The 24999-nt window shown below is 41.2% G+C and overlaps 3 protein-coding genes across 11 annotated transcripts in view; all 3 read left to right on the forward strand.

Annotated features, from left to right (window-relative positions):
* LOC107390081 (plakophilin-4) overlaps window positions 1–8254 on the forward strand; it is a 120475-nt gene extending 112221 nt beyond the window's left edge. For all 6 annotated transcript variants that reach the window (XM_015966609.3, XM_015966608.3, XM_070543961.1 and 3 more), the window contains 5 exons: window positions 3008–3092; window positions 3169–3286; window positions 3376–3516; window positions 4245–4309; window positions 7290–8254. In XM_015966609.3, coding sequence (XP_015822095.1) covers window positions 3008–3092; window positions 3169–3286; window positions 3376–3516; window positions 4245–4309; window positions 7290–7529 — 649 coding nt within the window. In that variant the 3' untranslated portion in view covers window positions 7530–8254. The remainder of the gene's footprint in view (window positions 1–3007; window positions 3093–3168; window positions 3287–3375; window positions 3517–4244; window positions 4310–7289) is intronic.
* A 1171-nt stretch (window positions 8255–9425) lies between these two features.
* dap1b (death associated protein 1b) lies at window positions 9426–11434 on the forward strand. Its single transcript, XM_015966605.3, has 4 exons — window positions 9426–10021; window positions 10418–10508; window positions 10595–10661; window positions 10778–11434. Exons 1-4 carry the CDS (start codon window positions 9952–9954, stop codon window positions 10892–10894), a joined length of 345 nt encoding a protein of 114 aa, XP_015822091.1. The 5' UTR covers window positions 9426–9951; the 3' UTR covers window positions 10895–11434.
* A 3913-nt stretch (window positions 11435–15347) lies between these two features.
* Window positions 15348–24999, forward strand: part of tanc1b (tetratricopeptide repeat, ankyrin repeat and coiled-coil containing 1b) — a 143998-nt gene continuing 134346 nt past the window's right edge. For all 4 annotated transcript variants that reach the window (XR_008564430.2, XM_015966599.3, XM_015966600.3 and 1 more), the window contains exon 1: window positions 15348–15477. The gene's annotated coding sequence lies outside the window, so the exon portion shown is untranslated. The remainder of the gene's footprint in view (window positions 15478–24999) is intronic.

Consider the following 24999-nt stretch of genomic DNA (forward strand, 5'->3'; position numbering starts at 1 on the left):
CTATGGATGTAACTGAACTATGGAAGCTCTGCATGGACAAGACGTCAAAAACTCTAAACACAAAAGACTTAAATAAATGGGACACACTTCTTTCCTGCAAATAAGTTTTCACAGTCGATGCTAATACCTATGCTCCTTCAAGGGATGTGCTCCTGGCTGCAAAGGATTGCACCTTCAGATATAACATTTTGTCTTTACTTGTGAGTGTTTACGTACGTGTAGACAAATAAACTTGTAGATATGATATTTAGATGCATAAACTTGTTTATATTCGGTACAGTTACATAGTTTTTTTTTCCATTAGTTAAAAAATATGAGAAAAACCCCTTGAGAAAATAATTGTGAATTAAATAACAATATTGAAAAAAAAATATCTCGATTAGATTACTTTCCAGAATCATTCAACTCTGCAAAGGACCACTTCATATCACACCATAAGGACTCCAGAGAGGTGGCACACTGTAAGGACTAGGGATGCACCGATCAGGTTTTTTGCTGCCGATACCGATATCAAAGAATGCTGATCACCGATACCGATCATGTGGATTGGCCAGAAATTTTCTACAACATTATAATGAGTGCTACAAACTACATAATCTGGGAATAAAGGAAATGTAACCTAATCTAAAATGGTCTGTATTAAGGTTGTCACGGTGTGAAAATTTAACCTCACGGTTATTGTGACCAAAATTACCACGGTTTTCGGTATTATAACGGTATTTTTTTTAAACGTGCTACATTTTCACACAATTAAATAAACCCTGTATGTCAGGAAATATTGTCCTCAGTTTGTGTCTAAATTTTGCCTAAATGTTGTTTATTTGTTTACATTTTTCCCCTTAAGTCTTTAAAATACCAATATTTGCCCATAACTTCTTATTTTTTGTCTGTTTGATGTCATCATTTAAAAATATTAGATCAGATGATACTCAGTACTCAAGTAGCCTTCTAATCAGATACTTTTTTACCCTTACTTGAGTAATAAACCCTATATCAGGAAAATATTGTCCTCGGTTTGTGTCCTTCCAGTGAGCTTTGCAGATGTGGGAAAATGTCATCAGGCAGTAATCATTGTTAAATTCATAATTATTCTCGGAGAGAGACCAACTCTTATCTGCCCTGGGAGCCCCGTAATGCATAGCGTCATTTCAACATGGCGGTGTCCGCAACACGGTTTATATGCAGGTAGCGACGCTGCGGCTGCTTTATATAGCGACTCGTTGCATTCTCCCTCAACCCAAATCCTCGGATCACGCATTTTAGCTAAAACGCTAACGTTAGCTTGCCTTGCGTTGACTGTAGAGTTGTGGGTGATGGTCACGCAGATGTGTCATGAGATTTGAAGCGTCTCCGTCTCCTCCTTTGGCCATTATTTCAGCTTTAGCTTCAAGAAAGTTTTGGTTGTAAACATCAAAGCGCGCATGTGCCGCCGGCAACTTCAGCAGATGATACGGTGGCTGGTAAGGGTCACCGCGCCTACACCGCAGCCACGGTAAACCCACTGAGATAATATAGTTTATTTAAAAACAAGACGGTTATTATTATTGTCAACTTTTTTTTACCGGGGTTTACCGCTACACCGGTTACCGTGACAACCCTACCTGATCGGTCTGCTTTGATCTATTTTGAAAACTCAGATCAAAACCGATTGGGGCGCTATCGGCCGATTGGGATCAAATGCCGATCCATCGGTGCATCCCTAGTAAGGACAAAGATTTCAGTGAACCAAACTGCACAAAATCTCGCTCTACGAAAGCAAAGGTTTACTAGCTGACATACCCAAAGCAACGATGGTGAAAGGAGAAAAAGACAGTAGTTCTAACAAAAACAGTGGTCCACATGCATGTTCCTAGGTGTGGCTTCCACTCATGCTAATGTTGCTAATGCTACTTTGACATTGTTCTTGTCACTCCTTCGGTGTATTTTTCTTGGTCGATTGAGTCGTAGGTTTTCTCCCAGATTGTTTGAGGCTGAATTTGTTTGTCAGAGTGCTCAATAAGCTGTCCCTGAGTTGGTCACACTGGACAGCCACAGACCTGTAAATCACCTTCACGTTCACCATTTTTTGTCATGAATCTGTTGATGATGAGAGATTTGTCTAGGATGGCTGAAAAACGCACAGCAGCCTCGGCTAAAGGCTGTTGTTGATTTTGGCAGCAGGAGAGACCAGCGAGCGATTCGGCTAGAAGAAGCTAACTTCACAACATGGCGGAACAGGTTCAGGCTTGTGTCATTTGTGGAGATAACACATCAGTGTTGCGAAGCGAATGGAGGCAGTGGAAGAGTCACATTGCTTTTAGCCAGTCAGAGACAAGCTATCTGAATATCATGAATAATATCGATTAAGACTCCAAATCCTGCCGTATTCTGCCCCCCACTCCTTTGGCCAAAGCCTAATCTCTGTTTTCCTTTTGGACTTCTCAGTCACCTGAGGAGTGTTACAAAGCAATTCCCCGCCAGGACAACAGGGGGCGTAGGACTTATCTGGGGGTATCCTGCCACCTATGCAGCCACAAGTGTTTATTTTGTGTTTATGTATTTCAGAGACTTTTTAACACAAACAAATTAGTCCCTCTTTCTCTTCCACCATGTGGTCGCCACCTCCAAACCCACTTTTCTCGTCATTTTTGTCCACGAAGAAAAGGTTACTGCCTAGCTTTGAACTCCTTAAGTCATGGCTGTATTAATGTTTATATTGTTTGACTTTTTCCATAAAACCCTCTTCTCCATGTCTTGACAAATTTAAAGAAAGTGACATCCTGACCAGAGACTTGCGGTCTCTGTCACTTTGGAAGGACAGTTAAAGATGTGGGCATGTCTACGCTACGCTACGCAATGCAGACGGAGAAGTATAGATCTGTCTTAACTTCTGCTTCCTGGAAAAGGATCACCAGAGCGTTTTTCCACAGAGAACGACCAGTCATACTAGAGACCACAGCAAATGTATTGATATAACGAGCGGATGCTCTATGGAAGGGCGAGGCCTTTAACTGGTGCCATCTTCCAGGTACTCGCTGAAAGTGGTGAAATCTGCAGCTCAGGTGCTGAACACGTTGTGGCAGTACAGGGATCTGCGTGCCATCTATAAAAAGGTTGGTAAAGTGGATTCTAGAATTTTGTTATTGCGCAACAGGTAACGTGTTTTCCGTCTGTTCGCTGCCGTAACAGGATGGGTGGAACCAAAACCATTTCGTCACACCTGTGTCGACGCTCGAGCGGGACAGGTTCAAGTCCCAGCCCGCCCTCCCCACTAGCAGTATTCAGATGTCTCCAGTCACCCACCCTGGTAATGTGTGGTTAACTGTAACCGGACAGTGAAACAGAATGTTTTCTAGAATTAAAGGCAGGAATTCCTGTTTTCATTTTTCTCTGCAGCCGCCAGTGCCACATCGTCTCCTGCCATGCTGGGCGTCAAAGAGCATAGAGACACCATCAGAGACTATCAGAGACCTCAGTCAACTATGCAGTTTTATAATTACCAAGGAGACGGCAGTATTCATAGAAAACAGTATACAGGTATTCATCTGAAATCTAATCAATGTTCCGTACAAAACCTCATTCGAAGCTCTGCACCAGACTGTTTTTGCTCCATTCCTGCTCGTGCTCCAAGCAGATCCTACGCCCGGCCTCCTTTTTTCTGCCAAGACAGACCATACTTATAATTTCCCCTCAACGCGTGACGGCCCCGGGACGGTCAGCCAGTTGAACCCTGAGCACTTTAGCAGTAATTCTTCAAGGCTTTAAAGGCAGACACTTCACAATGGTGTCATTAACAGCAGGTCCAAGTCTCAGCTCACAGACGGGCAGTGAGCTGGCACCCAGACGATCTACAGCCTGACGAGAGCCCTCGGCAGCCCACGCTGGCTGGTGGGAGCAGGAGGGCGGGGGTGGAGGAAGGGCAGGCTGAGTAAACAAAATGAGCCGTAGCCTCAACAAATTATGTTTTACATGTGGAAGTGGAAATTGAGTTTCTGGATTCCACCAGTTTGATAAAGTGCCAATGAAAATATCCGTCCCGTGGGTTATATAAACAACGCAGCAGCAGAGGCGGACTCTATTATTATGTGTTATTTCTCTCCTGCATAGCACGGTGCTTCTTGATCTCGCTTTATCTAAATACAGACACTTGCCCTTTGGGGATGTGCAGACTCTTCCACTGATATGAAAGGAGGTGTTTTGGATTAAGTCATACCATTTGATTTACAGCAAAATTCACTTTGTTGTTATTTTTTTCCCTTCTTCAGGGTCTGGAAAACCGTCTTCGTATTACTACTCATCGCCCACAAGGGAAGAGCCCAGAAGAACACAGGTGAATATAATAATTCTCCATAAAAATCCCAGATTTACCACATTTAATGATATTTTTTCCAGGTCTTTGACCTAGTTTGAAATGTAGTGATCTAAATCTTGTGATGACGGGCAGCTCTTCTACCTCGGTTGACTAACACAAAGAATGTGGCACAGATTCCAGTGGCGGTGCTGGGAATAGGCTTCAGCCTTTGTTGGTGCAAGAGTGATCGTGACTGCTGGGATTGGGATGTCCTGTCGTGTCTCAGGGACCTGTCACTGTAGGACATGTCCATGTGTGCCCACTCTGATAACAGGCACAGTGAGGAGGAAGAGGAGAAAGATGAGGCACTAAGAAGAAAAAAAAACCTTCATATTTTGTCTCACCGGTCTGTTACGAGTAGGGTTGTCACAGTGTGAAAATTCAACCTCACGGTTATCGTCACCAAAATTACCACGGTTTTCGGTATTATCGCGGTATTTTTTCAAACGTATTACATTTTCCAACAACTAAATAAACCCTGTATATCAGGAAAATATTGTCCTCAGTTTGTGTCTAAATTTTGCCTAAAATGTGTTATTTTGTAATTATGTTGTTTATTTGTTTACATTTTTCCCCTTTAGTCTGTAAAATACCAATATTTGCCCATAACTTCTTATTTTATGTTTGTTTGATGTCATCATTTAAAAAATATTAGATCAGATGATACTCAGTACTCAAGTAGCCTTCTAATCAGATACTTTTTTACCTTTACTTGAGTAATAAACCCTATATCAGGAAAATATTGTCCTCGGTTTGTGTCCTTCCAGTGAGCTTTGTAGATGTGGGAAAATGTCATCAGGCAGTAATCATTGTTAAATTCATAATTATTCTCGGAGAGAGACCAACTCTTATCTGCCCCTGGGAGCTCCGTAATGCATAGCGTCATTTCAATATGGCGGTGTCCGTGACACGGTTTATATGCAGGTAGCGGCGCTGCGGCTGCTTTATATAGCGACTCGTTGCATTCTCCCTCAACCCAAATCCTCGGATCACGCATTTTAGCTAAAATGCTAACGTTAGCTTGCCTTGCGTTTACTGTAGAGTTGTGGGTGATGGTCACGCAGATGTGTCATGAGATTTGAAGCGTTGCTGCCTTTCACAGACTCTTTTTCTGCATGTGCTGCAAACAGGATAGCCGTCTTCTATCAACTGTCCCTCTGCATTCTTCAAATATCTAAAATATGCCCATACTTCGGACTTTGTCTTCTTTGAGGGATAATAAATGTCCTCCTGAGCGCTGCCGTCTCCTCCTTTGGCCATTATTTCAGCTTTAGCTTCAAGAAAGTTTTGGTTGTAAACAACAAAGCGCGCATGTGCCGCCGGCAACTTCAGCAGATGATACGGTGGCTGGTAAGGGTCACCGCGCCAACACCGCAGCCACGCTAAACCCACCGAGATAATATAGTTTTTTTAAAAAACAAGACGGTTATTATTATTGTCAACTTTTTTACCGGGGTTTACCTCTACACCGGTTACCGTGACAACCCTGTTGCATTAATGTCCGGAGACAAATGGACAAGGAATTTTTGATGGAAATTCTGTAGTAAAATAAACACGGGTTTTAGGAACGTCTGAGAGTTAGAATGAGTGACTTTTGAATTTCACATAAAAAAACTGATGACATTGCTGATTTCACAAAGCTTTAACAAACTGAACACTAGCAGCTAACCACAGACGCCTTTACTAAACGGATTTCTCTGAACAAACACACGCCGGGTTAGGAGAAGGTAAGTCCTCATTCTGCTTTGACATGCAATAAAAAAAATACAAACAAAGCTTCTAGAAAGCTGTAACAGAGTGAGGGACACCGGTACTGACCTGAGTACCTTCTGTAAACATTTTAACAGCATCACACGAACAAAGCTTCCTCAAGCTCCTCTATGTAAAATAGCAATAAAACAGTCAGAGCGGCTGGGACGTCAGCACAGATCTGTCCCCTTTCTGGCTTCCAAGTTAAACAGGCTATCAAAACATTTACACTAATAAACACAGACAGAGCTTTCTCAAACTCTTCTACCCAAAACCTGTCTTCAAAGCATTTTAGCTCATTTTACAGATGAAGCCTTCTCAGGCAATAACAGAAGCCGTTTTTACAAAACAGTGCCATCAATTTGCCGCAACGCCGTGGCGACATCAGGGACCCTTCGGTCGTTTATAAGTGGTCAGAACATGGCGGTAGTATGACCCAATCGTGTCATTTTTATAAAAGATCAGGCAATGGCGGGGCTTCACGGTGGTGCAGTGGTTAGAGCTGTTGCCTTGCAGCAAGAAGGTCTTGGGTCCCGACCTGGAATCTTTCTGCATGGAGTTTGCATGTTCTCCCTGTGCATGCGTGGGCTCTCTCTGGGTGCTCCGGCTTCTTCCCACAGTCCAAAAACATGACTGTTAGGTTAATTGTTAGTATTAAAAGTTAATACCTTTCTCAGTGGCCTAGTGGTAGAGTGTCCGTCCTGAGACTGGGAGATCAGGGGTTCGATTCCTGGTCGGGTCATACCAAAGACTTTGAAAAAAATGGGACCCAATGCCTCCCTGCTTGACACTCAGCATTAAGGGGTTGGATTGGGGGGTTAAACCTCCAAATAGTTCCCGAGCGCGGCTGTGTCTGCAGCTCACCGCTTCCCCAGGGGATGGGTCAAATGCGGAGAACAAATTTCGCGCACGCACCTGTGTGTGTGACAACTAATGGGACTTTTTAACTTTAATTGGTTTGTCTAAATTGTCCTTAGGTGTGTGTGTGCATGGTCGTTTGTCCTGTGTGTCTCTGTGTTGCCCTGCGATGGACTGGCAGTCTGTCCAGGGTGTACCCCGCAAAAAGGCAGCAGCTGTACCAGTCAGCAGTTAGAAAATAATAAATAGGAAACTGTTTAAACTTTGTGTATTTTTGTAGACCGGACAAGCAGAGTGATTTCATGAAAACTTTAATGAATAATATTTTTTTCCTGCTTGTTTTGTCTTGCAGCCTGTTTATTACACAGAAGAGCCCAACAGGAGGAGCTACGATACCTACAGAATGTACCTACAGCATCCTCATGGCTACGATGACACGTTTTTAGAAGAAGTCATCACCTACCCTCCCACGGTGGACTACCAGCCCCACGGACTGAAATCCACTGCTAACTATGTGGACTATTACACGAGCACACGGAGGCCTTCCTGCAGGGCAGAGCAGTACCCGGGTTCCCCTGACTCATGGGTGTAAATAAAGAGAACATCTAACCCACCCCAGTTCTCATCTCGGGGCTTGAGGAGGAACATCCTGCACAAGAACAAAAAACTTTTTTTCATGAACTTGGCTTTTTAAGTGTTTGTTTTAAAGTGGATGTGAGTGTGTGGAGGAGCAGAGTGGTCACAGGTGGATAAACGGGATGTGTGCCAAAGAAGGAAATCAAGGAATGTGTTTTTTTATTTTTATTTAGGAGAAGATGGAATCATGCTGGAGGGTCTGAGTGACAATAACGGACACTACCGTGAGGAGATGTGCATCCTCTTGTGTGTAGATAGTTTTATTTTCTTCAAGGAACTCGTAATTGTGGTAGCATGGTTAAAGGAGCGTAAGCGAGGGTCCGCGGAGAGAGTCGAGATGTGAGGGTGCGTGTGTTGAAGCCAAAATGGTTCATGAACTCATCGTTAAACAAATAAAAGATTAACTAATGCTAGATTGTACAGAGGGATCAAATTGTGTCTGTACTTAGTGTTTAAACTGTGTAATGCTATGGAGTCGTGTACATTTCTTTCATTTTATTGTAAATACAGAGAAAAGAATACAGCATTACCGGGTTTACATATCACCACTGAGTAAAAAAAAGAATCAACTTGTGCCACGTTAAAGCTCTAAAGATATATAATTATACAAATATGTGCAGAAAAAACAGATGGCATTATAACAATCATGTTGAGAAAATAAAGTCAGTTTTGCTTTTTAAACCTGTGTGTTCACATCTTTTCACAATCATCACTAGAAAAAAAATATGTTAAAATCCACAAGTTCAGAGGTTAGAATATGAAGGTGTAGCCTTATATCACCAGTAATCCCTGCAATGCACGCGAAATGTAAATATTCACATCAAAAAAGCTTCAAGCAGAGTGGGCTGAAAAAAATGCATGAAGCAAAATCAGCGCTTAACGGTTCAAATAATAATAATTATAGAAAGGTACCTTTCTGTCAGTTTGGTATGAGTTCAATCTGATGGGCCATTCCCATCTGTACCTGGTCGGCCCTGTCCGGATAGCTCCAGTCGGCCCCAGCCTGGCCCGGTTGATTCCACACATCCTTGCTTAGGTATGCAAGGAATGCAGTCAGAGACATTTTCAGCTTCTAGGTAATCAGCATGATAATGAATGATATGAATTGAGCTTGCCTTAAGCCCATGTGGGCTGATGCGACCCACCAATCAGAGGCTTGCTGTAATGGAAGGTGTAAATTTGCTGTCAGCAGTGGGGGTGTTGGCCCTGGTCAGCCTGAAGCAGACCACCTCAGAAAGAGGCCTGAAAAACAGTCTTGTTGCATCCTGAAAAAAGGCAGGTCACCAAGATATGTAAGCAACCTATGCTATCTGGGCCAGGCCGACCAGGTACAGATGGGAATGGCCATAATTAAACTTAGGATGTCAACTTGTCTTTCTTTTGAGGTAAAATCAATATTATGACTGTTTTTCAGTTTCCTGGCACTAGGGGGCAGTATACCTAAATCATTGCAAGCAAAATTGTATATTTGTGTTCGAGTAAGAGATACGGATGGCCATTAGGGTCAAAAATATATGGGAGCACAATTTTTTGAACGAGTACTTAATGTGTTCTTAATAATACACAGACTAGCAAAGTTTTTTTTAATCTATTTTTCACTGACAGTTTCGGTTCTCATTGGCACCAGTGAGAGCCGAAACTGATTCAAATGACTTACAAGGCATTCATTCCTACCAGAGACCACTGCAAATGCATTAAATGTATAAGTAAAGTACCACTTTAAGAAAGAAATCTGGAGCTCCCTCACTCAAGCTGCTATAAGCTGAGAAGCTCCAATATCTAAGCGGGGCTTGTAGTAGAGCTGCTCTCTCTGGCCCTTAAGATGTGGTTATATTCCGCTTTTCCCGGTTGTGATGACACAAGGAGCAGAAGAGGTGAGTCTAAACTGCCAGTTTGTTCAGAGATTTAACTGAAAGGCAGATTTTTAAATTTGGAATATCTTTTATTTCTCTAAATTGCAGTTGGGGATTTCTGAGGTAAACTCAAGTTTAATCACATAATCTGCAAAGAAAAAATAATAACCTTGCATTAAACAAACCAAACAAAAAAAACCTGAATATTTTTCAAGTAAAGTTTCATTCTTTTTTGATTAATTAAAATCAAGACTGGGTTGAAATTTCAAGATAAAACGAACCAGCAGCTGATGACGTAACCCTGCACACACGTAAAAAACAAACCTGATAAAATGCGCATCTCATTTTAGTTTCATTTTCTTGTAATAATCTCATCTGTTGAGTTTAAAACAAAGACAAAAGCACGAGCTTAGAGGCGTGTCTGTGGTTTCCTGTAACGCGGTGGGGCGTCGTCTCTAAGTTTGAAAACAAACAAGCCAGTGGGCGTTCGGATCAGACGCTTTTTGGTGCGGAAACTTTTCAAAAATGGTGCAACAACTCTCCAAATCCGCAGCGAAGGAGACCACTTTACTCAAAGCAGGTCACCCTCCAGCAGGTAAACTATTTAGTTTCGGTTTTTTGGGTGATTTTGGAGAAAAGCGTTTTTGTTTTTCTCCGTCTGACCCAGAAAGGCGTGCAGGGGGAAACGCTGACTCGGCCTTCTCTTAAAAAAAAAAAGATTTTTTAACCAACATTTTTTGTTTCAAACTTTACTTTTCGCTTCCAATGATTGAAAAAAGTGACTATAACCAAAATGAACGTGTTTTGTTAGTTTTGCGAATGTTTAACCGCCTGCTGGCGCAGTGAAGCAACAGAGCGCAGCTTTAAGAAAATAAAAAAAGGGGATTTTCAAAATAAAACAAAACTATTTAACTGTCCTTTTTTCTACTTAGTAATAGATAAGCTAAAGAAAAATGACGGTTATTTATAGTAAATGTATTTTTGTTGATAGTGAAGGCAGGAGGAAAACGAGTGGCCAAGAAGACTCTGGAGGAGGGTGCCACTCATGGGACTACAGAGGCAAAGAAGCCTGAAAAACTGAGGTGAGAAAATTACCTTCATGCAGTTTTTAACACAAGTAAATGACGTTTTCTTCATTATTGAGTGAATTCTTCCCAAACATGTGCAGCCGCCCTCTTTCCACCCCCAGCAGGATGCAACAAGTTGGCATGCTTCTCACAGGGACTCTTGACAAGGTAAACAAACATGGTCTCCTTGTTCCACCCACCCAGGTGGAATGATTGCCACTGCCTCTGGCTTTTCTTGGATAAAACTCCTGAGTGTGCATTTTTTTTTGTTTATTATTTTGCAGCTGAGCCATAACTTTCCTGAGACCCCAGTGAGCGTGAGGCACAACAAGGTGCTCCCTGCAGTGGAGAAGCCTCACAGCCCACGGTCCTTCTGCATCCAGCAGCCCAGGAAGTGGTGAATCGGAATTAAAAATGCCTCCTGGGGTGGCAGCTGTGTCAAGTGGGCTGTGAGACGGCCATCGTGAAGTGTTGATGTTAAACTCCTGAGGGAACTGTCAGGTGGTCTGAAGGGTGTTGGATGAGAACAAGGCATTCCTTAGACCGTTTAGAAGAAAAAGTGTCATTCATTTAGTGTTTTGCTTGTATGAGAAGCTTTTAAGCCAGCATTTATAGCATGCTTCTTTGTTCTATGAGAAATTATGTAGTTGTATTCACCAGCTGATGGCATTTGGGCTAAAGTAAGTGTAAAGTTTGTAGAGGGGAAGTAAAAGATGCTTAAACTTTAAGTGAATTCGTCTGTATCACTTGGCAATTATTGTGGATTTAGTAAAAAAAATAAGAAAAAAAATGTTTTAACTTTGTGGCAACTAACTTTTCCAGTTTCTTCTTCTTGCAACTACATAAAATGACCACTAGATGGCAGCAAACTAATTTATCTAGGTTTCACCCAAACCCAGAGATGGGCAAACTTTTAAATAAAAATGCACAATTCACAAAAATCTTCTGTTTTGAGTTTTTTTTTATTCTTTATCCATATGATTCTAATGCAAAATGGTCAGTTTCTAAAATTATTATACATTATATTATTCAGTTTATACATTCAGTTTTGCAGCTTTTAACTGTTCGTTAAAACTACAAAACAAGTTCTGGTTTGCTTGAAGCCTCATTGTTCCCAAGAAATATAAGTTCGAAAGATGAGGGGAAGTAAAGGTTACATTTATTTAAAAACATTTCGGTAGAATAAAAGTATCAATTACTGATAATAGCAGTTCAAAGTCCATAAAACAATTAAATGTACAAGTGAACCACACACACACAGAATGATTGTTTTACTTGTTCAAATATGCTCTAGATTAAATATCCTATGTAACAGGATAAATGCATTGGTGGGTTTTTATACAACATGCTAACTATAAAAGATACAATTCAAGATTTAAAATATCAGAAATGCGAATGTTTTTGTTTTATTTCAAATTTGAGTTTATGGATTTTGATAGAAATCCATGTTAAGATGCACCTCTGCGATTGATCACTAAAAAGAACGTTCCACTCGGTGTAAAAATCCAAAATCTGCTTCATCCACAGTGTCTAAATGCGTGTTTGCCACGTCAGAACCCAGTTTCTTGTTTGTTCTTGTTTCTACAGACATATCTGCTCCTTTGTTAGCAGCCATTGCCTCGTAAACACAATGTGCTGACCTGAAATTCTCAGGGAGGCTCCTGCCGCTCATGCATGCCTTTGATACCATCTGTGTGTGGAGTTCAGAGACCTCCTTGGCTCTGCTTGGGGACTCAGAGCAGTCGGTGGTCCTCTGACCTGTGGACTGCCAGTATGTGCCCATCCATTGGAGCCCCACTGACCTGAGAGACGGCCTCACTCCAAAAGATGACAGAAAATAGGATGGAACTATGATGCAGCTTTCTTCAAACTGCATGAAATATTACCACATGAGGTCACTGTGGTCACAGTGAGCTGCAGAAAAGACCAGAGGGTTGCAGAAACTGTATTTAAGTTAACCTGACTAGCCAGACTAATCATATTATTTACACTTTGCAAAGCAAGAATTTGGTCTAGTTCACCAGGCTGTATTTAAGTATCTTCTACAACAAATCTAGTGAATTTGCTTCTTAAAACCACGATTTCAGTCTAAAATCAATAAAAGTGAACTACAGTAAATTGATTTAATCTAAAAATCAGATGTCTGGTTCCACTGTTTTGATTAAAAGGTAAATGAATTACTTAAAATAAAATCAATTTGTAATTTTATACCAAGAATGCCTTGAGCTTTTATTTTGAAGTAAACAAAGATTCCTTCTGTTCGGTGACATAATCTCAGCACAAAGTCAATCAATCAATCAATCAAAACTTTATTTATAAAGTGCCTCCCTGTTGGAAAGCCCAAGGCGCTGAACATGGTACATGAGAAATGTGAAACATGATGAATAAATCGAAAATAAAAGCAATTCAAATAGTGCAAAAAGGTAAAACACTGAAGTAGAAGACAAATGGGTAAAACAAGGGATAAAGAAACCAAAGAAAACAGGGAAATAAAATCAACATAAAAGAGGGCCGAATTCAAACACGTTCAGGGAACGCCAAGTGGAGGAGGTGGGTTTTTAGGTGACTCTTAAAGACTGGCAGAGATGGTGACAGCCTAACTGAGGGTGGCAACTGGTTCCAGAGTGACGGTGCTAGGACTGAGAAAGCCCGGTCCCCGCGAGTACGGCACCTAGAACGAGGGACAGCGAGCAGGCCTTGGTCAGAGGAGCGCAGAGCGCGTGATGGTGAATGTCTGTTCAGGAGTGTGGCCAGATAGGGTGGAGCACCACCCTGGAAGAAATTGTAAACAAAGACGAGGAGTTTGAAGTGTGAACGATAACAGACCAGAAGCCAGTGCAGGGAGGCCAGAACCGGACTGATGTGGTCCCGTTTCCTGGTCCCAGTCAGGAATCTGGCACAACCTGTAGGCGACGCAGTGATGACTGACACAACCCTGCATATTGAGAGCTGCAGTAATCAAGCCTAGAAATTACAAAAGCATGGAGTACCCGCTCCAGGTGGGCTCTTGACAGCATAGGCTTGATTTTTGCAAGGCGTCTCAGGTGAAAGAAACTGGACCGGATCACAGAGTTCATGTGAGCATCAAATTTAAGTCCAGCGTCAATTTTCACCCCCAGACTGGTGACAACTGGTTTTAAGTAGGGAGAAAGAGGGCCAAGATCAACATAACGACCCACAGCCCTGCTATTGAAAAACAATGAGCTCTGTCTTTCCCTCATTCAGATGCAGAAAGTTGGCCATTAACCAAGACTTTACCTCATTAAGACAGGACACAAAGGACTGGATAGAGAGACCTTTCTCCTGACACAATGGAAAGTAAATCTGGTAATCGTCAGCATAGAGATGGAATGATAGGCCATGTTTACGAAAGATTGACCCCCAGAGGAAGCAGATAAATTGCAAATAAAAGAGGACCAAGGATCGATCCCTGCGGGACCCCCCAGAGGTTCCCCTCCCAAGAAGAAAAAACATCACCCAGTTTAACACAGAATGTCCTGTTGTGGAGATACAATCTAAACCAATCCAGAGCTGACCCTTTGATCCCAACCCATCGTTCCAAGTGATCGAGTAGAATCGCGTGGTCAACTGTGTCAAAGGCTGCCGTCAGGTCTAACAACAGAAGCACCACAGATGTACCCTGATCTAGTGATAGATAGATATCATTTAAGACCCTCAGTAGAGCTGACTCTGTGCTATGGCCAGACCTGAACCCTGATTGGAAAACCTCAAACAGATCAGAGTCAGCTAAATGTGAGACCAGCTGCTGATAAACGACTTTCTCAAGCAGTTTTGATGTAAAAGGCAGGGTAGAGATAGGCCTGTAATTTTCGACCACAGAGACATCTGCACCAGGTTTCTTCAGGGTCGGCCGAACAACTGCTGCTTTCATAGCAGCTGGGACCACACCTGTGCTGAGGCTCCCGTTGATAATCTGGCCAAGTGATGGGCCAAGACACGGAAAGGCAGCCTTCCAAGTCCAACTACAAGCTTTCCCCAAGCCTCCAACCGTATCACGCCTACGTTTTAAAAGGATGCAAATATGTAAAAATAAGGAAACAGAAAGAAATGCATTAGAGGATAAATAAACACAGAATTCATAGAGACTAGCTCAGCTCTGGACTGTTTGCTGCAAAAAGAAGGTGAAATAATTTCCCCAGAAACTTTTACTAAGGCCTCTCCAGCATGTTTTAGTTGTTTCCCTGCTCCAACTCCTGATTCAATGGCTTAATCACCTGTTCAGCAGATCAAGTTCTGCAGAAGCCTGTTAATCACCGACTGACTCAAATCAGGTGTGTTGGTGCAGGCAACTCACTGGATCTGGCTGTCTAAGACCAGAGTTGGAGATCACAGATCAAGTGTATTCAATCAGTTCCTGAAGGGCCACTGGCTAAAATGTTTTCAGTGTTTCCCTGCTCTAACACACCTGATTAAGTCACCTGTGTTTAAGAGCCAGTAACCTGGCTAATCAGCGCTGATTCAAGTCAGGTGTGCAGGAGCAAGTTTCCCCTAAATGTAATAATTTTTTTTGAGGAATTGAGAATTCACATAAAAGCCAATTTAAACAAAATAAATCAAAAATTATATTGAGTGACGTCATATGAAGTAAATAATAAAAAGGTGTAATTTGGAAAATTGATATAAAAATGACTGCTGTTGTGCGCGCGCGTATAATTTTTTTTTTACTTTGTTTTATTTTTTAACCCTTTTTCATTCAAATAAATAAATGTCTGATCAGATCTGGTCGTGTCTGTTGAGATTTCCGGGAAAAAAGAGGATGAAGGACTTCGTTCCCAAGCTGCTGGCATCCTCCCTACAGATGACCTCATGCGAGGAGGAGGAGGAGGAGGAAAAGGAGGAGCTGAGCGTCCAGTAGCCTACCTTACTGGATCAAGTTGGAGCTGAGTTCGCGTGGAGGTACGCTCACGAGACCGGGGGAACTTTTTCCTGTACTAAAACGGCTAAAACCCATGCTATTTAACAGGTAAGACATTAAACGTCTCGGGGAGTTGATGGTTTGTGGGGAGGCGCGGCTTTTACGCGTTTGGGGGAGCATAGGAGATGTTGGGGCTGAAGTTGGGAAGGAGGAATGTCTGGACATGTCCATTAGGCTGTCCGTGTTAACTACAAGGCTTTAATTGAATGAGTTCAAATCCTAAAATAAGTGTTCGATTAATTGATTGAAAGGTAATTGAATGGATTAGTAACACTAATTGTACCTTTTGTTTTAAAAAACGTTTTATAAGTTTAAGACATAAAAGAAAAACAATATTTTAACTACAAAAATATTTTGTTTTAACGTTTTTCCCCCCTCAAATGACTGTTTAACTTTACTTATTACAGTTTAAGTCAAGACCAGGTCCACGTTTAGTCTGAAAATCCAGATCACCTTCCATTAGTCTCAGTTTTAATGTGGTTTTGCTTAATTGTTGCCCTCTTTTCCACGTTCCTGAAGCCAGTGACCCAGCAGAGTACACTCACGTAGTTGTTTATCGTCTTTTCCTTTGCAAACGGACTAGCATTTTGTCCCAACGGGAAGTCCAGATTACTTGGATTGTCTAAACCTTGAATTCTGTTGTGGATGAGAGAAACCATGCAAATGTTACTGCTCATTGGGGCATGAGGTATTCCGGTGTTGCATGAGCACATGTTTTTAAGTGTTGCTGCACTAAAGCACTATATTTGTTGTTGAGTGTGACGGGTCTTGGTATATTTCCAGATTGGTTCATTTGCAGTTTTAATTCCAGATTTGGTGACTTTATGAGTATGTCATCCTGCAGAAACTTCAAAGACCTAGGATAATTTAGCAGCAGTCAGTTGTTCACGAATAAGCATCCTGATTATCCCTGTCCCTCCTGCTTGCTAATATATTTAATATTTGGACTTTCTCAGGCAAGGCTAGCCCCTTTTATTTGAAATCGTTATGCAAAAAATTATTTGGAGTATTTTTCATTTGTAAATTGTAAAAACAACACTATCTAGAGATGCAAAGAGTCCGGTTTTGAGGGCTGATGTTGATTTCTGATTCTTGCACAGCTCTGTCTGGCAGGTATTGACCAGCTCTGATTTATCTAAACTATAATTAAATAGATGCAGGAAAATAAAGATTAGAAAATTAGAAGAAACAAAATTATAATTCTGGAAGTAAATCTTTTACATGGAAGGTCTATTATAGTCAGTGTGACTTGGTGCTTAGCTCTGATGTACTTGATGGACAGGAAAAGTAGATTTTTTTTAATTGATTCTTGGCAGTGGTGTAAAAAACAACAAAATCTGTGCTTGAAGTTTCAGATCAGCCGATCACTGATTTAGCTGATCATTGTGAATAACGGCTCGATTGGTGATGTCTGTCGTATTCATAAACATAAGTTAGACTGTGTACAGTGTCATGTCACATTGAGTTACCAAAATAAGATCCTTCATGTTCAGCGATCATGATCCCACCCAGTCGTCATACCTAAACGATCTCTGACCGAGCAAAACAAAAAATGATCTTACAGTTTTAGTGAAGGATCAAATACAAGCCCATTATGTAACCTCATTATAAACAAAGTCTTTTGTTGCACCGTTCAACTGAACCAACTGCCCTCATGTTACATCACGACGGAACCGGAGATTTACTTTTATTTTGCACTTGCATCACACCATTATTTTAATTTTGAAATTCATACAGAGAAATTAATTAAAGGTCAACTCCACTGAAGAAACATTTAAAAAGACATTTTTCTGATTATAATCTGTCACTCTGAGATTAACATGCAGGCTGAACATGAAAATATTCTCCTGCACCTATCTCCTGCATTGGCTTCTGATGGAAAATAGGTGACGAAACTCCAGGATTTGGAAGGCTTGACAGATCGACGTCACACCGAGTTAGCATTCATGGACTCACCCATCTTGACTCGTCGCGAGAAGGCTGTTGTTGGTTTAGCGTCCAGGAAACCGCAGAGAACGTCCCAGCTAGTAGAAGCTACCCGTTAGCATTAGTAACTCCACCACACATTAGAACTATTTCAGTTATTTGTGGCGATAAAACATCAACGTTGCAAAGCAAACAGAGTCAGTGGTCGTCATTTTGCAGTTATCCAGTTTGAGGCGAGATGTCCAGATATCGGGAAATAAGACTCCTTATCCTGTTGTGTTCTGTCACTTTCACCTCCAGCTGACACCCATGTCCTCCAACAGGAGCTTTTTTCTCCAGAGAAGGACTTAAAAGGCATTCATTCCTACTAGAGACCACTACAAATGTATTAAATATATGAGTAAATCACATTTTCATCTTATAAAGAGGCAAAACGGGCGCCATATTTTCCTAAACTCAGTGTTTTTGTATTTAAGCCATGTGTGTTTGGAAGGTCATCCTAGTAACAGGTGTTACTGATTTACAGTTTTGTCCTGTCTTTCAAGGCACCCCTCAACCAGAGGCCCCTAGGGGGTGGGTGGGGGTTTGAGAGCAACGGTGGGAGGTGTGACCAAGCCCCCACAATGCGGGTCTGAAATTGAGGTCAATGCGGAAGTGAAATAAATTGCAGTTCCACCTTCATCTGCTGGGGGCTGGTGTCAGAAGCGAGCAAATCCTCATTGACTCCCATGTTAAAAATACCAATTTCACAGCAGAAATAAACATGTTTACAGCCTGGTACCAACACATGTTTTTGGTTTAATTGATCTAGTTTACACTCATGACAACTCTGAGTGGGGTGCTTTTTTTGTCACTTCTGTTTAAGTGTATTAAATGCTTAAAAATTCTGTATAATTAATGAGCATCAGACCCACGTGACCACAGAGCTAGCTCTGTGGAAAGGCCTCAGTAGCTCAGTCTGAGCCTCGGTCTCGCCTGAAAACTGTTCCACGATTTTTAGTCTCTGAACTTAGACCAGTAGTCGTAGCATTTGTGTATTCGTTTTTGGATTTTTTTGTGCAATTGTTGGACAAAATGACTTGCTGTGGTATTAATTGCACTAATAGAGCGTCCAAGGAGTCTCCACTTCATTTTTTTCGGTAAGTAAAATTATATTTATGTATTTTAGGTCACTGCTGCTTTTGCACTAGCTGAGTTATCAACGTAGCTAGCTAACCACCATGTTAACATGAACTGTTTAACCATGAAATTTATTTGTAATACAGTAAAATTATTAATAGGGTATATGTCGATGGGTGTAAAACCCAGTGCATTTATCATAAAAATGGGTTGAAATATGACATGTTGGTGGAGCTCTCGGAGGGAGACTTCTGTGTTCCATCCTTCCACCCAGTTCTCCCCAGCGGTCAGCCTGGCGCATCTCTGACCACTTCGGCGCCTGTCTACTGTGCGGGCTGACCACTTGTGGAGCTCTCTGACTCGGAGAGAGACCTGACCACAGAATACTGCAGCTCGGTGAGTTGGTTGATAGTGCTTGATGTTAGTCTCCAGTAGTCTGTATGCCATCAGATAAACTCGCTCGTTTTTTAATTTTTTGCATATTTGTAAAATGGTGGTGGTGGTGGGGAGCGACTAAATAACTAATTTGTCCACAGAGAGCCGCGACCGGGTGCCCTGTTCTCATGGGAACTAGTGCAGTTTAATAAAAAGGAAATTAGTTAATAAAATTGATTATTAAAAGGTTCATATCTCATCCAATAAGGCGATAGTTTCAAGTGTTTCGTTATATATATTTATTTTATAAAGTATGCATTTTGTATTACTCTTTATCCTAATTTTAGACCTTTTACTACAGGCCATGATAAAGCTATTAAGTATTTTAAACCCATAAGCTTTAGTTGTTCTTTGTATGAAGTTTTCCTCTAGGTGATCCAGAGAGGCTTGAACTTTGGGTAAGCAACCAAAGAAGAGAGTGCTGGACTCCCAATTCACACTCCCGCTTGTGCAGTGAACACTCTGGGAGTCATCACTTCACCACGACTCCAGGGTACAAACACATTACTTCATATTTTGGTTAAGATTGAAAAAAATTGAAGCATTAGCTGTATAATATACAGATGTTACATTGCTTTGTAACAAGAAAAAAATGCCCCCTCCCTTGAACTGTCTGTGACTGGGGCTGTTTAGATGGGGAAACAATCACGTTATTAATTTCCATCTAATTCTATGGATATTTATTGTAATAAACAAATGAATGTTTTTGTCAGTCTTTAATGTGTAATTTTATGTATTGGGATGAATGACAAATATTCATTTTAAACTAAAACGTTAGGCATTTAAGGAGAAATTAACAAAATAATAAACATTCTACTGATGTCAAATAAATCAAACTGTAATTAAAATATATATTATCAAAGTCTGGATTCTGGATAAAATCTAACAACATATGCTTTATAAATAAATAATCTCCACATGGCTTTTACACACACACACACACACACACACACACACACACACACACACACACACACACACACACACACACACACACACACACACACACACACACACACACACACACACACACACACACACACACACACACAATGCTCTGGAGTACAAGTGGGTTTTTGAGATACAGAAATTGATCTTGTCTGGTGTGTGTGTGTGTGTGTGTGTGTGTTTTATTTCAAGGGAGACTTTGCCTGAAGGACACAGCTATACCTACAATCTTCTCTTCTTTTAAGGTCAAAAAACATCTTCCAAGAAGGAAAGTACAGGTAAGTAGGAATGACAAGGTAAGTGACACTAAAACTTTTGAGAAGGTTGCAGATGTAGATGCAGGGGAAGACAGTGCCATAAACGTTGCTGTTGATCTGATCAATATATTGATGTGTGAAGACTCACCTCAAGAGGTCTTTGTTACTCAAAATGTAACACATGATGACATTCCTCTGCAAGCAGTTGAGTGTGATACTGCTTATTTTGGTCACAGTGTTCAACACCAGAATGACTCAGACTCTGGTCAGTTTAACACTGTGCCATTACAGCCAACTAGCATCCTGAGTGACCATTACTATCAAATCACAGAGTATCCCAAAACGCTTAAAAGGAGAGTTCTGTCAGCAAATGAAAAGGTACGTGTAGTTCAGAAAAAGCTTAGATTGCAATCCCAGAAGACAAGGAGATTGAAGGCAAGAATTTCTTCTTTGAAAAGTGTCACCAAAATTCTTCAGAAGACACTAATATCAACTGAATGTGCCTCTCTTCTTGATGGTTTGGATGGTGTTCCAAAAGAGTTGTTTCAGAAAATAAATCAGAAGAAAAGATCATCTTTTTCTGAAAACGTGAAGCAATTTGCAACTACACTGCATTTTTACTCTCCTAAGGCTTATGACTATGCTAGAGAACTCCACCTTTGGCTAAATGGCAACATTTTTTCAGTCTGGCTAAAAGTCTGTTTAGTCTGTCTCATAATCATGACAGTTATGTCATATTGAACAACAGTTGTATTTGATTCTAATTTTAATGATTCTGTTTCAGGTGGAATTGCTGTGTGATTCCTGTGTCCTGTGGCCCATGACCTGTGTCAGCCCGGTTCTGGATGTGGCCTTGCTGAGTTATCTGTAGCAAGGTGCTCGGCTATCTGGGAGGTGGTCTGAGTTGGTTCTGTGCTCTGTGGTGGCTGCTGGTTTCCTGGTGCTTGGGGCGGTTCCAGAGTGAACCAGATCCTTGGAGGTCTCACACTTCACATCCCAGCACACGCACGAACACATGCGTGTTGATGTTTGTTGTTCATGGTTTACATGTTTATAGTTGTTCATCCCACGTTTTCTTGATGATTCATAGAAATGTTTCTTTACAGGTGCAGCAGCTGGTTGCTGTTTTTTATGATGGTTTCCTAGTTGTTTTTCTTTTTCTTTCTTCTTTACTCGTTTGTCCTCTATCAACCCTCTTAATTCCAGATTAGTTCAGCATTTACATGTTAATGTGGCAATACATAACCCAAACCAATATTACAATAACATACATTTTTACTCAAGGGGAATCTCGTACACAAAAGGCTCTTCTTGATAGAGCAAATCTGTTCAGCACATTCTGACAGACAGACCACCATTCGTCTGTCGTGTTGCTGTACAGGACATTTTTAGTTTTTCTTTTTAAAAATAAATAGTATAACAAATTTATAGAGCAATACTTTCACATGATCATTTCCCATGCTTTCTGTATACCTGTATTTTGTTGTTTTTCAATAAAGAATGACAAATTATTTAAGTTTATGGGTTTTTTTTTTTGCACACAAATATCTATCTGTAAAAAATATCTACAAAGCTAAAATTTACTTGAATGCATAACAAGTATGATTGGGTTTTGCAATATGGCAGGCTCCAAGGTTTATTTTAGTAAGATTTTTAAATGAAGTAAAGTTAGTAAAGAACACATTTCTATTGGCTGCTAAGAAACTGTTGGACTTAAATGGGCCTGTTGTAGAAACAACTTGGCATAAATGAGTCTTCCTTTTTTGTCTTAACCAAAGAAATTCCAGTAATTGATCAAAAACATTTATTTTTTTTACATCACATTTTATAAAATAACAGGACACAAAGTGCCGGTACATAAAAAAAAACGTAAAATAATAAAAGGGGCCCAGAGAGCTGCAGAGTGAGTGGAACATTGGGTTGTGAAGGAAAAACTGAGTTGTCAACAGTGTTACAGCTATAGATAAATTATATCAACAACACATTAGCTATAACAGTCAGGCATACGGTTATCCTGTTTGCCTGAAAACAGTAGCTCAACAGGTTGAGCGGATTGTCCAGTAATCGAAAGGTTGCAGGTTCGATCCCAGCTCTGAACAGAGAATTCTGGTGTTGTGTCCTTGGGCAAGACACTTAACCCACCTTGCCTGCTGGTGGTGGTTGGAGGGACCGGTGGCGCCTGTGCTCGGCAGCCTCGCCTCTGTCAGTGCGCCCCAGAGCAGCTGTGGCTACATCGTAGCTCATCACCATCAATGTGTGAATGTGTGTGTGTAGTGTAAAGCGCTTTGGAGTCCTTACTCTGAGAGGCGCTATACAAGTGCGGGTCATTTATCATCATTTAAATCTGTCCTAAAGGCAAAATTCAAAAGCAGCGAGACTTCCACCTGAAAGTCTTTCACTGCTTTTGGAGCTGGCCATTAAGACAATTGGCAATATTAGTTTAAAAAATATCATTTCCCCTCTTTGTGAAATGAACTTTGTCTGAACTAAAATGTCCCTGGACTGTCATGTCTGATGTGAGGATGCACAACAACTGCACCATTTAAGCTAGAAATAAATGTAGCCATAGCACTGTTGACAACCATCCTGGCCTTCTCAATTTTAGCAGGTTTTACACCTGCTCTCCATCTACACCTTTGGGTGATGGATGACATGCTGATCATCATATGAGGGTGTAGAAGGTGATGCCGGTGCAGGTCCTCCTCCATCATGTTGACCAGCTTCACACTGCTGACCACCCCCATGTCATTGCCGCCACAGTGGATGAGAAGGACATCAGGAGCTGCTCTTCCATGCAGGGAGTGGAAAAAGAAGGGGAGAAGGTCTTTCCACCTCAGTCCGCCCCAACCGAACCAGGTGACACGGACGTCAGGGAGGCCAAGGTTGTCTCCGAGAGTCTCTGCAGCTCTCTGGGCACCACGCCTCACGTACAGTAGCTGTCTCCAATGATTCTAATGGCTATGGAGAAAAAAATAACAGGTTTGGCCTAGCGGTTAAAAGTACAAAACCATACATGAAGTGGTCAAGACAGGTACTTGGTTCTTACACTTGCTGCTTTTGTGTAATCAACGTTGAAGAATGGCGAGGGAATGGCATGGTGACCTTGTAACAGATCTCAGAAAAAAAATGTAATAAAAGAATGAAACTTAAAAAACTCCCAGACCTCATTTCACGATTGCTAATCAGCTATAGCTGATTTATTGTTTGGATCACAGTTACACTAATTCTAATATAATTTAATTTCTATTACACATACATACTTTTTAATTATTATTTTCACATGACTGTTGTCAGGCTCTCTTGTTCTGGGTCTCATGATATTTCCGTTTCTTCCTGTAAGTTATCTTGTGCTTACTTCATCTGTATAATGTCTCTTTACTTTTGGTGAATTGGACTGAGTCCAGAATAAAGGCTACTTGGCTGTACAAGATACAAACAAGTATTACGTTTTAGAAATATATGAAATGTATTTAGCCTGCTAATTTATCTCAAATACTAATAACTACCGTATTTTCCGGACTATAAGTCGCACTTTTTTTCATAGTCTGGCCAGTCCTGCGACTTATACTCCAGAGCAACTTATATACCAAATTATGTAGGCTATACCGCGCTGCTGCGGGCCGGCTCTGGACCAGGAATGAGCTCCCCTGCCCCGCTGGGAATATAAAACACACAGCCATCACCTGCTGGAGCCTGTGGCGCACCGTTACGCACCTAATCCGGCCCAGGAGTGAGCTCCACTGACCCGCAGGGAACTGAAAATACTCAGCCATCACCTGCTGGAGACTGTGGTACGCAGCTGTGGGCTGGATCTGACCCAGGTTTCAGCTCACCTGCCCCGCAGGGAATTAAAAACACACAGCCATCACCTGCCGGAGCCTGTTGTGCGCTGTTGCGTACTGGAGCCTGTGGCGCGCTGCTGCGGGCTGACGCCGACCCAGGAATGTGCTCCCCTGTCCCGCTGGGAGAGTTTCAAACACCGCCATCCTCTACTGGAGACAGTGGTGCGCTGCTGTGCCCGCGTTGTTTATTCTGTTACTGTTACGCTTGGTCTCAGAGTTTGTAAGAAAAATAATAAAATTTCCCCCCAAAATGCGACTTATATATGTTTTTTCTTCTTCATTATACATTTTATGGCTGGTGCGACTTATACTCCGGAGCGACTTATAGTCTGGAAAATACGGGTACGTTAAAATTATTGAAAACTTGCTCAAAGCAGAATATATTTTCATTCTGGAAATAACTTATAAACTTACCGATTTAATTTTTTTTTTATTCATAGAAAGATAGTTTTCATGAAAAAGTGCCGCAAACCTCCACACAAACTCCGTGTGACCTTCAGGTCGCTGGTGTTCCACAGAGTTAGCTCCGGTTGTAGCTAGGTAGCTACCTCCATTAGCTTAGCTCCCACCTCCACGTTAGCTTTGGGTTAGCTTCAGGTTAGCTTGTAGCTAGTTCAACCGGGTGTTGTCAGTTGATCCCAGCCTTACAGCCCCACCCTCAGCTCCACCTCTCTTCCCTTTTGTGGAATTGTCTGGGCTTGACGGAACCTGTGACACGGTCAAAATGGTGGTGGTGGCCACCTCTCATTTAGCCTCAAAAACGTGTTATTGGAGTCTATGGAAACCCATTGTCCATGTATATATATATATATGTATATATGTATATATATATATATATATATATATATATACATATATATATATATATATATATGTATATATATATATATATATATATATATACGTATATGTATATATATATATATATATATATATATATATATATATATATATATATATGTATATGTATATATGTTGATGGGTGTGACTTGTAAATGCAACATACATTGGAATGTTGTTTGTGTGTCAAGGTGTCTGCAGAA

The sequence above is a fragment of the Nothobranchius furzeri genome, chromosome 14 (assembly GCF_043380555.1).
Source record: "Nothobranchius furzeri strain GRZ-AD chromosome 14, NfurGRZ-RIMD1, whole genome shotgun sequence".
In the NCBI taxonomy this organism is placed as follows: domain Eukaryota; kingdom Metazoa; phylum Chordata; class Actinopteri; order Cyprinodontiformes; family Nothobranchiidae; genus Nothobranchius; species Nothobranchius furzeri.